Source organism: Harpia harpyja, chromosome Z, assembly GCF_026419915.1.
Source record: "Harpia harpyja isolate bHarHar1 chromosome Z, bHarHar1 primary haplotype, whole genome shotgun sequence".
Lineage (NCBI taxonomy): Eukaryota > Metazoa > Chordata > Aves > Accipitriformes > Accipitridae > Harpia > Harpia harpyja.
In genome coordinates this window covers 84,370,558-84,382,623 of record NC_068969.1, presented here as the reverse complement: position 1 = coordinate 84,382,623, position 12,066 = coordinate 84,370,558, and the positions used below count along the sequence as shown (strand labels likewise).

At 35.4% G+C, this 12,066-nt stretch overlaps 1 protein-coding gene across 5 annotated transcripts in view; it reads right to left on the bottom strand.

Annotated features, from left to right (window-relative positions):
- Positions 1–12,066, bottom strand: part of PTPRD (protein tyrosine phosphatase receptor type D) — a 1,297,083-nt gene that overhangs the window by 211,238 nt on the left and 1,073,779 nt on the right. For all 5 annotated transcript variants that reach the window (XM_052775887.1, XM_052775885.1, XM_052775888.1 and 2 more), the window contains 2 exons: positions 11,598–11,743; positions 6,644–6,785 (listed from right to left, as the gene is read on the bottom strand). In XM_052775887.1, the coding sequence (XP_052631847.1) occupies positions 6,644–6,785; positions 11,598–11,743 (288 nt within the window). The remainder of the gene's footprint in view (positions 1–6,643; positions 6,786–11,597; positions 11,744–12,066) is intronic.

Sequence of the window (12,066 nt, the reverse complement as noted above, 5' to 3'; positions counted from 1 at the left end):
ACTACTGCTAATATTTCAAAACCTAAAATTGATCCCATGCACATGCACAAATATATGAAACTGAACTGGATAATTTTATAGCATTGTATGTAAATCAGAGACTCGGCTGGATGAAATTCAGTGACATATGAAATTCAGTGAGGAACGGAAGGAAGAAAAATAAACTTTTACAAAGATATAATAGTAGCTGATATTACTAGCTGGCAGCAGGAAAACTTCCTGCATATATGTTAATTGAGCAAATACAACTGAACAATCAATCACATTAAAAGAATATGCAGGACAACAGAGCTGAAAGAAAAATCAAAATCAAATGAGTAAAAAAAATTGTAAAGAATAAAGTTAGGACTAATTTCTCAGAAAAATCTGATGACTATGGGTACATTAAGACATCTTAAAAGGTCTTATAAATTGAGCAGCCTACTCTTGATTTTCCAGAGTAACTAATCTCTGAAAGTCTTGACTACAGGAATTTACATTGACAATCAAGAAATTTGGGATTGCTGTTTCATTAATTTGTTTAAAGTGACTGCTCTACTTTTTGGAAGAAGCTTTCTAACATATAGCTTTAAATTTATAATGACTGTAGCAAGTTCTTTATAATAAAAGGTGTGCAAGAAAAGGGAAAATTTGTACATTTAAAACTAAGGAAAAGAAATGTAACCAAAATATTCACTGACTGAGGAGAAAAATATATTTGATAAATTTTGCATCTAGGGACATGAGTAGAAATATGAAAAAGCATAAATTATAAAAAAAATGAGGTGAAGCACTTGCCAGAAACTTTTTACAATACTTACAGCAGTTATTCAAGCATTTTCATATATTTTAAATGACTACAAACATAGCTTTTTAAAGAACGACACAAAAGTCAATAGATAACTGTGAAATTAGTAAGATCAAGTGTATACACACAGAAGTTGAAATCAATACCCTGCATCATATATTTACAGCAATAGACCCTTATAAGTTTACTGATTGTTACAGAATTTATAAGGTGCACTATTTTCTAAACCATTAACATTAGTTACCATGTATATGCCTGCACTATAAAGGAACTTAAAACACACAGTAACTTAGAAGTCAGCCATGGGAAATGGATCATGTATTTCACAAAATTATTCTTTCGTATTCTGTTCCGGCTAGTGGTTAAATCCTACCACACCATCTTTATAAAAATCAAGAATTTATTAAGTATTTCAAATTATACTGCATGGAAGGCAAATGTTTTATTTGCCCAACATAGATTCACATACCCAAAGAAAATATTTCAAAATAGTTTCAAACATTACAGCTAAATAATTCTAAGTCTGTACTACTTTGTAAGCCATTTCAAAAAATCTGCATGCCATTCTATAACCACCTGTAAGGGGTTTTTTTAAGCTTTAGTTGTATTGGCTACATCTCCTTTTGTTTCACTATTTCACAAAATCCTTTTGTGTGACTGTCAAGCAGCTGTGTTTTGTTCCTCAATCTTCCTTGCGCAGCTCCCCAGGAGAGACTTTACAACATAAACTGCAAAGTACTATTTTCACAGCAGGAACAACAGTGTTCCTCTTCAAAAAGAAGCATAATAAAATTGGACTGTAATGATGATGCTAATTCTGGTCACAAGGTGCTACATATAACTTGATCACTGAAAGTTCAGGAAGTTTTGCGGAAAGATACTCCTTTGGCTCTTCCAAAGTCTTCTCAAGCAATATAGGTTTGAGATAAATGTCTTTCCAGTGTCTGAAATTTTTGCACAGGTATTTTCTTGCTTTCCTTGTTTCTATCCATTCCACTTTCAAAAACCTGTCCTACTAGCAGCCCCCTGGCAATAATCACTGGGACTATACAGCAAACAGTTAAGTCAGATAAACACTGGTATACATCGTTTATACAGCTCCAGCTGGAACACTGCAAATTTCTCCTACCATGCGGCTAATATCCAGAATATGTACGGTCGTTCCTCCCATTCATCTAGAAATGAGAGACATCCCACAGCACATTTTCCAACATTATAGCCATGCCACTCCATTTGTCTAATTTCCATGCCCTCAAAGATAGCTGTCCCAGATGACAGATTACTTCAAAATAGTTCCTTCTCATTTCAGTACTACTGGGTACACTGAAAATACAGGAATGAGTTTCTATTATCATTGAATCTATTGCTAGCAGCAGAAACCAAAAATGTAGCACCTTGGATGCATAATCTCTGGTTTTCGGATTTTTATTTTTTTGGGCAGGGGGGGCATGTTTTGTTTTGGTTTGGTTTTAAACAGTGTGGAAATGGTCTGCACTTGTGAGACTCTAATAAAAATAATTTCTCAGCTCAATCTCAATCTCTGTGTGTATCAATGGACAGGGAAACACTGTTCAGTAAATATTTCACTATTTATTTATGCAGCAATGACTGTTTGACATTAAATCAATCAGTTTCTAAAAAGCATAAATAGGAATAACTGCCCTAGGCACTTCACATCATAGAAATTTTACTTTAATTCTTCTATCCGTATACAGTGCCCGTGCTACAAAGATGCTATATGTCAATATTTTTATAATGCACAGTACGATCAACAATAGTAGAGAAAACTGTGGGCTGAGAAAACTAACTGCCTTCTGTTTAAGCAGCCTGTGTAGTCTCTCTCTTTACTTCCCAGACAGCACAGAAAACAAAGCAAACATAGTGATAGTAGAATGTACTTAGGTATTCTGCTCTACTGGACCTTCTCCACCCTTGCTTAAAACCTGCACTCTTCTGTGCTGCAATCATATACCTTCTCAGGAGGTAGTTGAAGCTAAGTTTCTTGAGGTCCTTATAGTCTTGGCAGAACTTTATGAAGGAGTAATAATCAAAAAATCATTTAAAAAAAGAAAAGCAGAATTCCTTAAAATTAATGGCATGGAATTGTTGGTGATTTCTCTGCTAGAAGGAGGCACCTCATTTCCTCCTTCCTTGAATATTTTATATACTTGCATATGATGCCAGAGTCCTTGTTCTATAGCCATGAAAGATGTCTGTTATCTACCACTTGCAAGACCAAAAGACAGAGTAAGGTGGCTTTAACAAGAAATGAATGGACAATAAAAGGAAAGCTATTCCATCTCTGATGTCCGCAGAGTATGGGAAGATCCTACACTTTATTGTCTTTCACTGCCTATTGAACACTGATAATTTTGAATTAAAGAATCAAAGCATTGTTCCACTCATATGGTTCTCAGCACAAATTTTCAAAATGAAGAGCTCCAAAATAAGTATCATCGACTCCTCTTGTCTGGAAGGAGACTTCCAGACTTCTCCTTACAAGCCTTGTTTCTCTTAAAATACAGCCTTTTCATGTGGGTGAACCTGTCCTGTAAAGCAGTCACCTCCATTATATACAGAAAATCAAAAGCAGTTTCCATTTATATCTCAGACATTCACTCTTGGTCCAGACTGTCACAATATTCAGCCTTGCAAGTAGAAGTTTAGCCTGGAAGGTTTCCTGATTTACTCTGGTAACAGAAAAAAGGCCCAATACTTTGTCTCTGCTAAGGCCTTGAAATGTTACCATCTGTAGCTGCCTTTTCTGCCCTTTTTCCTTCTCACACTGTGAAGCTGCAACACCCAGAAGCTAAAGACTCCATTTATATTCATAGTTCTTAGAGACCCAAGTACTACAGATTGGTCATAGTGTAAGAACCTAGAGGAAACAGGGTAAAACCTGTAGTGCATAGAACTACTGTTAGTCTGTATTGACACAGACAGAAAAACTGCCAAGTTTGGCTCTAAAAATATTAGTATGTTGGCAAAAATGTTGCTGTTCTGTGCTGGACAAATGATTTGTAGCAGTTAAACTGGATTTAGTGAAACAAACAAACAAACAAAAATGAATATAGGTAGATACTTCAACTCCTGGGAACATCCTGATTTCACCAGCATCCCATATTAGGGTTGCCATACTTGTGGGTTAAATTGTGGGTAAACTCTGATTTCCTCCCCAGGGTGCTCTCTTGCAAGAGGCACAAATGCCAAGTTGGGTCTGTGATAGCACCGTTATGGAAAGATTTGAAGGACATATGGAACTTATGTGTGTATCTTCTGCAATCCTGAGTCACACACATGCCCCAGGGAAGAGTAAAGCCTAAGGGGACCACAGATCCAGCTCCACTCTGTTTTGCATTTGATTATGTCTGTTAATTTCTGTTCACATCTATGATCTATTTATTCCTACGGCAGCTATGTAAGGCACAGTGGCACTCTTTCCCATGAACGCATAATCAGATGGAGTGTTTTCCACAAAGCTACTATTGCAGACTGTACAAGATGAAGATTTGTGTAAGTTTGCAAAATAGAAGCTTATAATAGAATTACTTATCTTCCAGGCTAATGCCCTTAGCACTGAACTATCCTTTGTCTTGGAAAGCAATATAGCAAGTTATTGCACATATAGCACTTCAAAATTTTAACCCTGCCAAAATTTCCTTACAATGCCCTGTTACTCTGCATGGTCCTTGCTTTCTCTGATGTTACCCCTTTTTCTAAATCTACAGTCCTAGTATGTTCATCAATTCTCATATGTTCCCAGTTTCAGATTAAATCCATAAACCTATTCCTGGGGCCAAAGTATATTCCAGGAGTTGAAAAAGCCATATGTATTATGGCTGGAAACAAAATACAATCTTTAATATTTCATATTTTTTAATTAGATGATTAATTTAAAATTAAAATTTAAAATTTAAATTGATTTAAAATCTAACTTCATAACTAATAATGGACATTTTTTGTTCATCAGGCATTTGCATATGCATATCATTATGCATGGTCATTAAAACAAGATCTGATGCTAGTGTTGTCTGAAGTAGCATTGAGCTATTTGAGTAAGAAATAGGCAGCAGAGCCACATATGCCTTACGAAAAATTGATTAAATAATCAATAGGACGAGCAAAGAAACAGATCACATTTTACAGTCAGTTTTGACACTCAAGACAACTCTTCCACCTTTTTCAATTGGTATGGCCCTCAGTAGAGAGATGAGGGCTATTGCTTCTTCTCTACAAACCCCCAAATGAGAACTTTAGTTGGTTTAGAACAGTATCTTTCAAAACACATACATGCACATTTCAAGACCAGAGAGTCTTGTAAATACATTTCAAGAAACTCTGAAGACAAAGGATACTTCTTCCACCTGAGTTTTCACATTGTTTTTTGCTCCCCTCCTCCTTTTCCAATTTCCCTTTAGTTTACAAATCTTTTAATGCAGTATGAAAATGTCATTTTATGTTCATTTTCAACAACATGGAAGCTGTGCATAGAAAGTGCTTCTATCAGTTAATAAAGGGAAAACCTTATCTTAGGGAGTGAAGAACAGATGCTGTTAAAACATGAACCCAACTATCAAACTTCCCATTTTCATTGGTTAGACTGGGAAGAATTTTTAAAGACAACAGAAGGAACAATCATGGCATTAGAGATAAGAACTTTAAATATGAAAAAGATTTGCTTACACCAGACTACCTCTAAGAAAAAAATACATATGTCCTTAGTGTTATTATTTGTTATATATGTACATAGTGTTGTTAGTTGACTCCAACAGTAATGCCAGGACTGTCCATACTGATTAAAATAGCAAACAAACAGAAGTATGGAAATAAATCTTTTATTTTTCTTTTTTTTTAATAAAAATCCAACTCCAGAGAAAAATAACAGAAAAGAAACCTCCTTGTCACCCTACATTTGTTGTGATAGAAGGATCAAAAAAAATATTTAAGTTATGTATTTTACAAATTTTCTTCTAAATTCTGTAAAGCTGACTAGTCATCTTCAATTCTTATAAACAGGCCCCTAACAGTTAATTTTGCAAATCAAGTAATGCCATGTAATGTCACAATACAAGACAGTAATCTGCAGTCATGAAAGCAACCCTGCAAACTGAACACTGTGATATTTCATGAAGTGTCTCCAAATCTAGTCTCCATTCATCTGTAGGTGACAGAATGAAACATTCACGTCATTTGACTACTAGTATTTACTCCTCTGAGTATTATCTATACAGTAGACTTGGCAGTACATTCATATCCTCACCCCTGAAGGATAGTTGAAAAAATGTTTTTTTTCCCTTTACTGTCTTCAAAAACTTCTTGCCAAAGTAAGAATACAATTCAGGTGATGTATATTTGAAATGGAAGAAGCCTTCCCCTTTTTTATCTTAGGGGGAAAATCGTGTAGCAGCTTAACCTCATCTAAAAACCATTATGCAACTTTTCAAGGTCACTGTTAATTGGGCAAATTTCTGTGTAAATGCTGATCACACAGAGCTAAGCTACCCAGGACAGCACTAAAATGTAAAACAAATGCATTCATAAAGCATTGGGGTTTGATCAATAACTGATATAATAACCTGTTGTGCGTGGCACTCCTGTTTCATTTATTTCTTACTTCTGTTCTTCACTCTAATCTGTCACACCCCACATACTCACATTACCATCTTATGGTCAAAAATCAGAAACACAATATTCAAGTATTATGTGAAAAAGTTTGTATTTAACAGCATCATGACTATAACAATGCTCATTTGAAAAGACCTGCACTTACCTTTCCTGGAGAGAAACCTCTCTTTTACAACAACATAACACTTTCAGCTCTATGAATTAAATTAGTTATGTTTAGGAAGAACTTACCACGTAAAACAGTGAGTCTTGTGGACACACTTATTTCACCAACACTATTGGAAGCCACACATTCATAAATAGCTTCATCTCGTGGTGTGCGCAGTGGTTGTATTCTGAGAACTGATCCAGATCCATCATCAAACTCTATTACCTATAGAAGGAAACAAAAGCTGTCACAGATGTTGTAACAAATGCCTATCCCTCAGTTAATCTGTTCATGAACAGTGACCTGTTGGTATTCATGTCATCAAAGCCAGGGTATTTTTTCAAATACGCATACCAGGACAAATTCCACATAGATGGGAAAATGTCTAAGTGGCAATGCCTTGTAACATACATTACCGTTCAGTGAGTATTCGATGGCCACTCTAAGCTAGTTTCAAGAAAAGCCAGGATGAAAAACAAAAACAAAAAACCCTCAGCTAACAAGGGCTGTAAGAAAGGATTCTGTAACTTAATGCTCTTTTATCCTGACAGTTCACCACCAATCTCCCTCCATTCTCTTAGCTTAAGTACTCTACCTTCAAATGCCAGTTACACTCATTTTAATTGCTGCAGGCCATATTCCCACTCTACTCACAGAGTACAGTTCACTCATTCATTTAGCTCCAAAGTGAAAAAGGGTCAGCAATTCTCAACAAGGTAGGACTACTCAGTTTAGCTATGCGTTTAACCAACATAATGTAAGTAAATTTATCCAGCAATGTATTAGAAAACATGTGACCCATCAAGAGACTAAATAATAAAGCTAAACTTTAAGGTTTAGTTTGTAAATTGCAATATTTACACAAGAAACATTAATTTTCATATAAGACAGAATTAATTGAATGGCTATTTCCTTCTGCAGTCAGAATGACATCAGATATTGGTGAGTACTGCAGCACTCCAGGCATTGAAAAAGCCTTCCTAATAATTAAGTGATAATATAAATCTATTTAATCTATTTAAAAAAAAAATTATTTGTCAATAATATATGTTAGTAGTACCATCAGGTAAATGGCACCTATCAAGAAAGGACAGTCACAATTATTAATTTGTTTTTACAAAATAATTAATATTTGGCCATAATCTATATATACGTGCACAAAACAATTTACATATATGCATATTTGCACACATGCTTGTATCTGTTTGTCTAACTTACACACAAGTAATCTACTAGATCTCTATATTTGTTGAGAGTAAGAGAGAAATAAAGTACAGGGATGGGAACTATGGTTATATGCCCATTATCTTCCCATTTGTATTGTAGGAATTGCTCAGTTTCTTCTCAGCAGTGGGAGAGGTTTAAGAGGAAATAAGATAATAACCTGGTTTTTTCTGAGAAGAAATTGGTTTGATAGACCACAGGCTGTATTACTTTTCCTTGTTCTTTAAGTAAAGCCATTGTCCTAAACAAACCGAGACAACACAAAATCTCCATCTGACCTTAGCATAAACAAAAGAATAACTAGAATTCTTGATAAATTGACATTTCTGGGGGAAAAGAAAATTTCACAATCTTAAAGCAGACAGACTAATGATTTGTAGATAAAAAATGAAAGCACGGGATCCAAATAATCACAATTGTTACACTGAAAAATAATATTCTTATTTAAATTTGAATGCTGAATAATCCTAGCTGCATGGCCAACAAAAACAATTGCAGCAGATTGGGTTAGGCAAATATTGCAGAGATTAAGTTTCAAGTCTGGTGTCTCCAAAATATGTATCATAAAATGGATTTACTTTTCCTGTGATGAGTTCTCCCTTTCCTGCATATCAGATAGCTAATTCCTCCCACTCCCACATCTACGAAATGAAATTTTTTTTAAAAAAAGCACAGAATTTTGAATAAAACCAGCCTCATGCCATAGGGTAGAATGGTGAAATTTTTTGAACTTGTCTCCCCCCCCCCCCCCCGTTTCTTTTTAAGTTCCTCTAAGAAAGACTTCTGAGTAACTTAGATTTTTCTAATTGATATTATTTGAATTGATTTGAAGCAAGAGAAAAAAGTATCCTCCTGTATCATGTTCATTCAAAGCATGTACTTGCAATACAAAGAAAAGATGAAAGATTAATAGCAAAGTCCCACAAAGTCTTACTGTAGCCTTTAATTTCAGAAACAATGTACAGCTTTCACGACTATTCTCACTTATTTGTGAGAATTAGCCTGTAAGCAAGAACATTCTACATTCAACAATAATAATCTTAAAATATATAAACAAGCCACTGTCCTGATTTTGGCTGGGATAGAGTTAGTTTTCCTTCTAGCAGCTGGTATACTGTTATGTCTTGGATTCAGTGTGAGAAGAATGTTGATAACGCTGATGTTTTCAGTTGTTGCTAAGTAATGTTTAGACTAAGTCAAGGATTTTTCAGCTTCTCATGCCCAGCCAGCAAGAAGGCTGGAGGGGCACAAGAAGTTGGGAGGGGACACAGCCAGGGCAGCTGACCCAAACTGGCCAAAGGGAGTATTCCATACCATGTGACATCATGTCCAGTATATGAATGGGAGGGAGTTGGCCTGGGGGGATTGCTGCTTGGGAACTAACTGGGCATCAGTCAGTGACTGGTGAGCAATTGCATTGTGCATCACTTGTTTTGTATATTCCAATCCTTTTATTATTACTGCCAGTTTATTATTGTTATTGTTATCATTATTCTTTCTTGCTTTCTGTTCTATTAAACTGTTCTTATCTCAACCCATGAGTTTTACCTTTTTCCTTCTGATTCTCTCCCCCATCCTACTGGGGGGGAGGGGAGTGAGTGAGTGGCTGCGTGGTACTTAGTTGCTGCTGGCTGGGGTTAAACCACGACAGCCACTGTCAAGAGAGGGAATAAAATATTTGTTCGCTCATTGCTAGATAAGACAATTGCTATGTACATCAAGTTTCAGCAAAAAAGTTCAGGTTCCCCATGAGAAAAAAAAAGTCATGGCAAGATTCATGAAATACTGTAGGAGGCTGTCCAAGTTTATTGGAGGGAAAAAAAAAAGTAACCCCCACCATCCCTCAGAAAGCATGTGGATTAGATGACCCACTGAAGTCCTTTCCAGCTGCATTTACTAGGCTTCTATGAAGACAGATGGCCAGGTAAAACATTTCCATGTCTTGTATTACTAAGTAATCAAACTCAATGATATATACAAAATATTAATGTGAAAGAAGAGGAAAGTAAGCCCAACTAATTGTTGTCTTATTGGTGCAGTTGACAATCTCAGATGTTTCTTGTTTCCTAGATGTTCCATATCTCTTTTCTGAATCTCGTTTCTACTGTCGTTCTGTTCTTATTTAGAGATTCTGCAGCATGAATTAATGGCTTTACTTTGGACAGGAAGGAAAGCTGCTTAAAATATTGCTGTGCTCTGCACACTTTATAACTACCCTGCTCAGCGGTTATAACAAAAATTATGAAATACTTGGTAAGTGTTTTCTATTTCTTTGAATTACATTCCATCTCACTTGGTTATACAGCTTCAACAGTCCACTGAAGGCATTTTTAAAACATTTTAAATTATTTTTTTTATAGTTCCTTCAAATATTTTTTATGGAAATAAAACTGTTTTATTTTTGCTTATTCTCCCTAAAAACAGGTACATACGCACATAGAGAACAATATATGAAGCAAATAAACCACAACATATTGCAAAATAAAACTGAATCAACACAGTAAACATGTACATGCCCAATCTTTCACCGTTTAGAACTCACCTCGAGTGAAAATTCTGTGACCAGAAGGGATAAGTTGTGTAGAGTTTACGACAAAATTTCAAAATTAATCCCTCTAGCTAATTGCAGCTCTGCATATGCTCTGCAAAGTGCAAACAGTTCTTGGCACTAGGAGGTCGCATTCAAATTCATGCTTTTATTTCTTACATTGCAGTAAATATACAAGCAAAGAATTATATTGTTATATTGGTTAATGAACAAATTCCAATGCCTTTAAATATTTTTTGAATAAAAAAGGAGTAAAGAAAATTTAGCTTATATAAGAAATGCAGTTCTTTTCTGCTGATGTGAATCTAACCTGAAAGCCAGGGCAAGCAATCTTCCCAAATACTATTAAAAATTAACACATAAGACTTTAATATTCAGTCAACTTTTAATAGGTATATCTTAGATCTTCACTCATAAAATTTGTCACAACTGTTTCATATACAAATTAGTCATCTTCCAAACAGTTGTTTTCTTAATGCGGAAGTCTCTTATTTAATATTGAAAACAGTGAAGAGACACAGTGAAAATTATACACTCTTAATGCCAGTTTTGGTATCTATTCTACAAGCCTTCTCCCATTTTCTGAGTTTTTTCTTCGTGTTAAAGGTCAATCCATATTTGACATTAATTGTTCCTGCCAGTAAAAGAGGGAATAATATTTGTTGTCTTGTTTCACCCAAATAACCAGCATGCTTTGAACAGATTGTTTTCACTGTTTCCTTTAACTGAAGGTAGTGGAGAGAGGAAACAGCTTTCTCTAAAGCCTTTTCCTAAGTTATTGTTAAGAAAAGAATCAAAAGCAAGCAAGTTTTACATTTCCTCTTCAGCAGCAGGAAGTACAATGTCCTTTTCATCTCTCTCTGCAACAGTGGTAAGCAACTGTGGCAGCAGAAGCAGTAGCAGCCTAGGTCTGTTCGATACACACTGTCCAAAAGGACATGGCTTGCTCTGTGGAGACAGCAATCGCTGCTCAAATAATTTTCCCCCATCTCCTTCATGGAAAAGATAGCAGGCTGAACAGAAGCACATCAAAGTTCCCCAGTTACATCATGCTAGTTTAGAAAACAGCAGTAGCAGTTTTCTCTTTAACAGCGCTATGCATAACCAGTTTGCAAAATAAAAACTTTGCGAGACTGCTCCCACTAAATTATCCCCAATAATCATAGCTATATTGCTTAATCACTGAAAATAAACCACACATATTGGGATTAGAAGCGAGGTTGCAATTAATGGTTTTCAGAGGAACAGAACAATGGACCTAATACCTCAAATCTCTGATTGCTGACTTTCTTTCCCTTTTTGTTCCAGACAATTTTAGGTCTTGGATCTCCTGTGGCTTGACAGATGAATGAGGCGACTCCTCCAGAAACCCCTGTCTGGTCAACAGGAGTTCTTGTAAACTTTGGTGGTGCTGAAACAAACAAAAAAATTAGCAAAATTAATCTAAGTAGGAAACATAAAAAATAAGCCATGTCAAGATTTCAAAATGAAAAAAGAAGGAAATAGTGGGTTTTTTTTTCCTCCAGTGACAGTATTCACCTGCAAGAGAAAGCATTACAAAAATAACTAAAAGGTCAGGAAAGTACTTAGAGATTTTACTAGTGAAATTTATATTAAAACAGAAATCTAATAGAATCAGAATAGCAAGATCAAACACTATATTTTATCACCATTATAAATAAAAAAATCCAATTTGTCTTCTGTTGCAAAATAAGCTCATCAATCAGCTGGAAT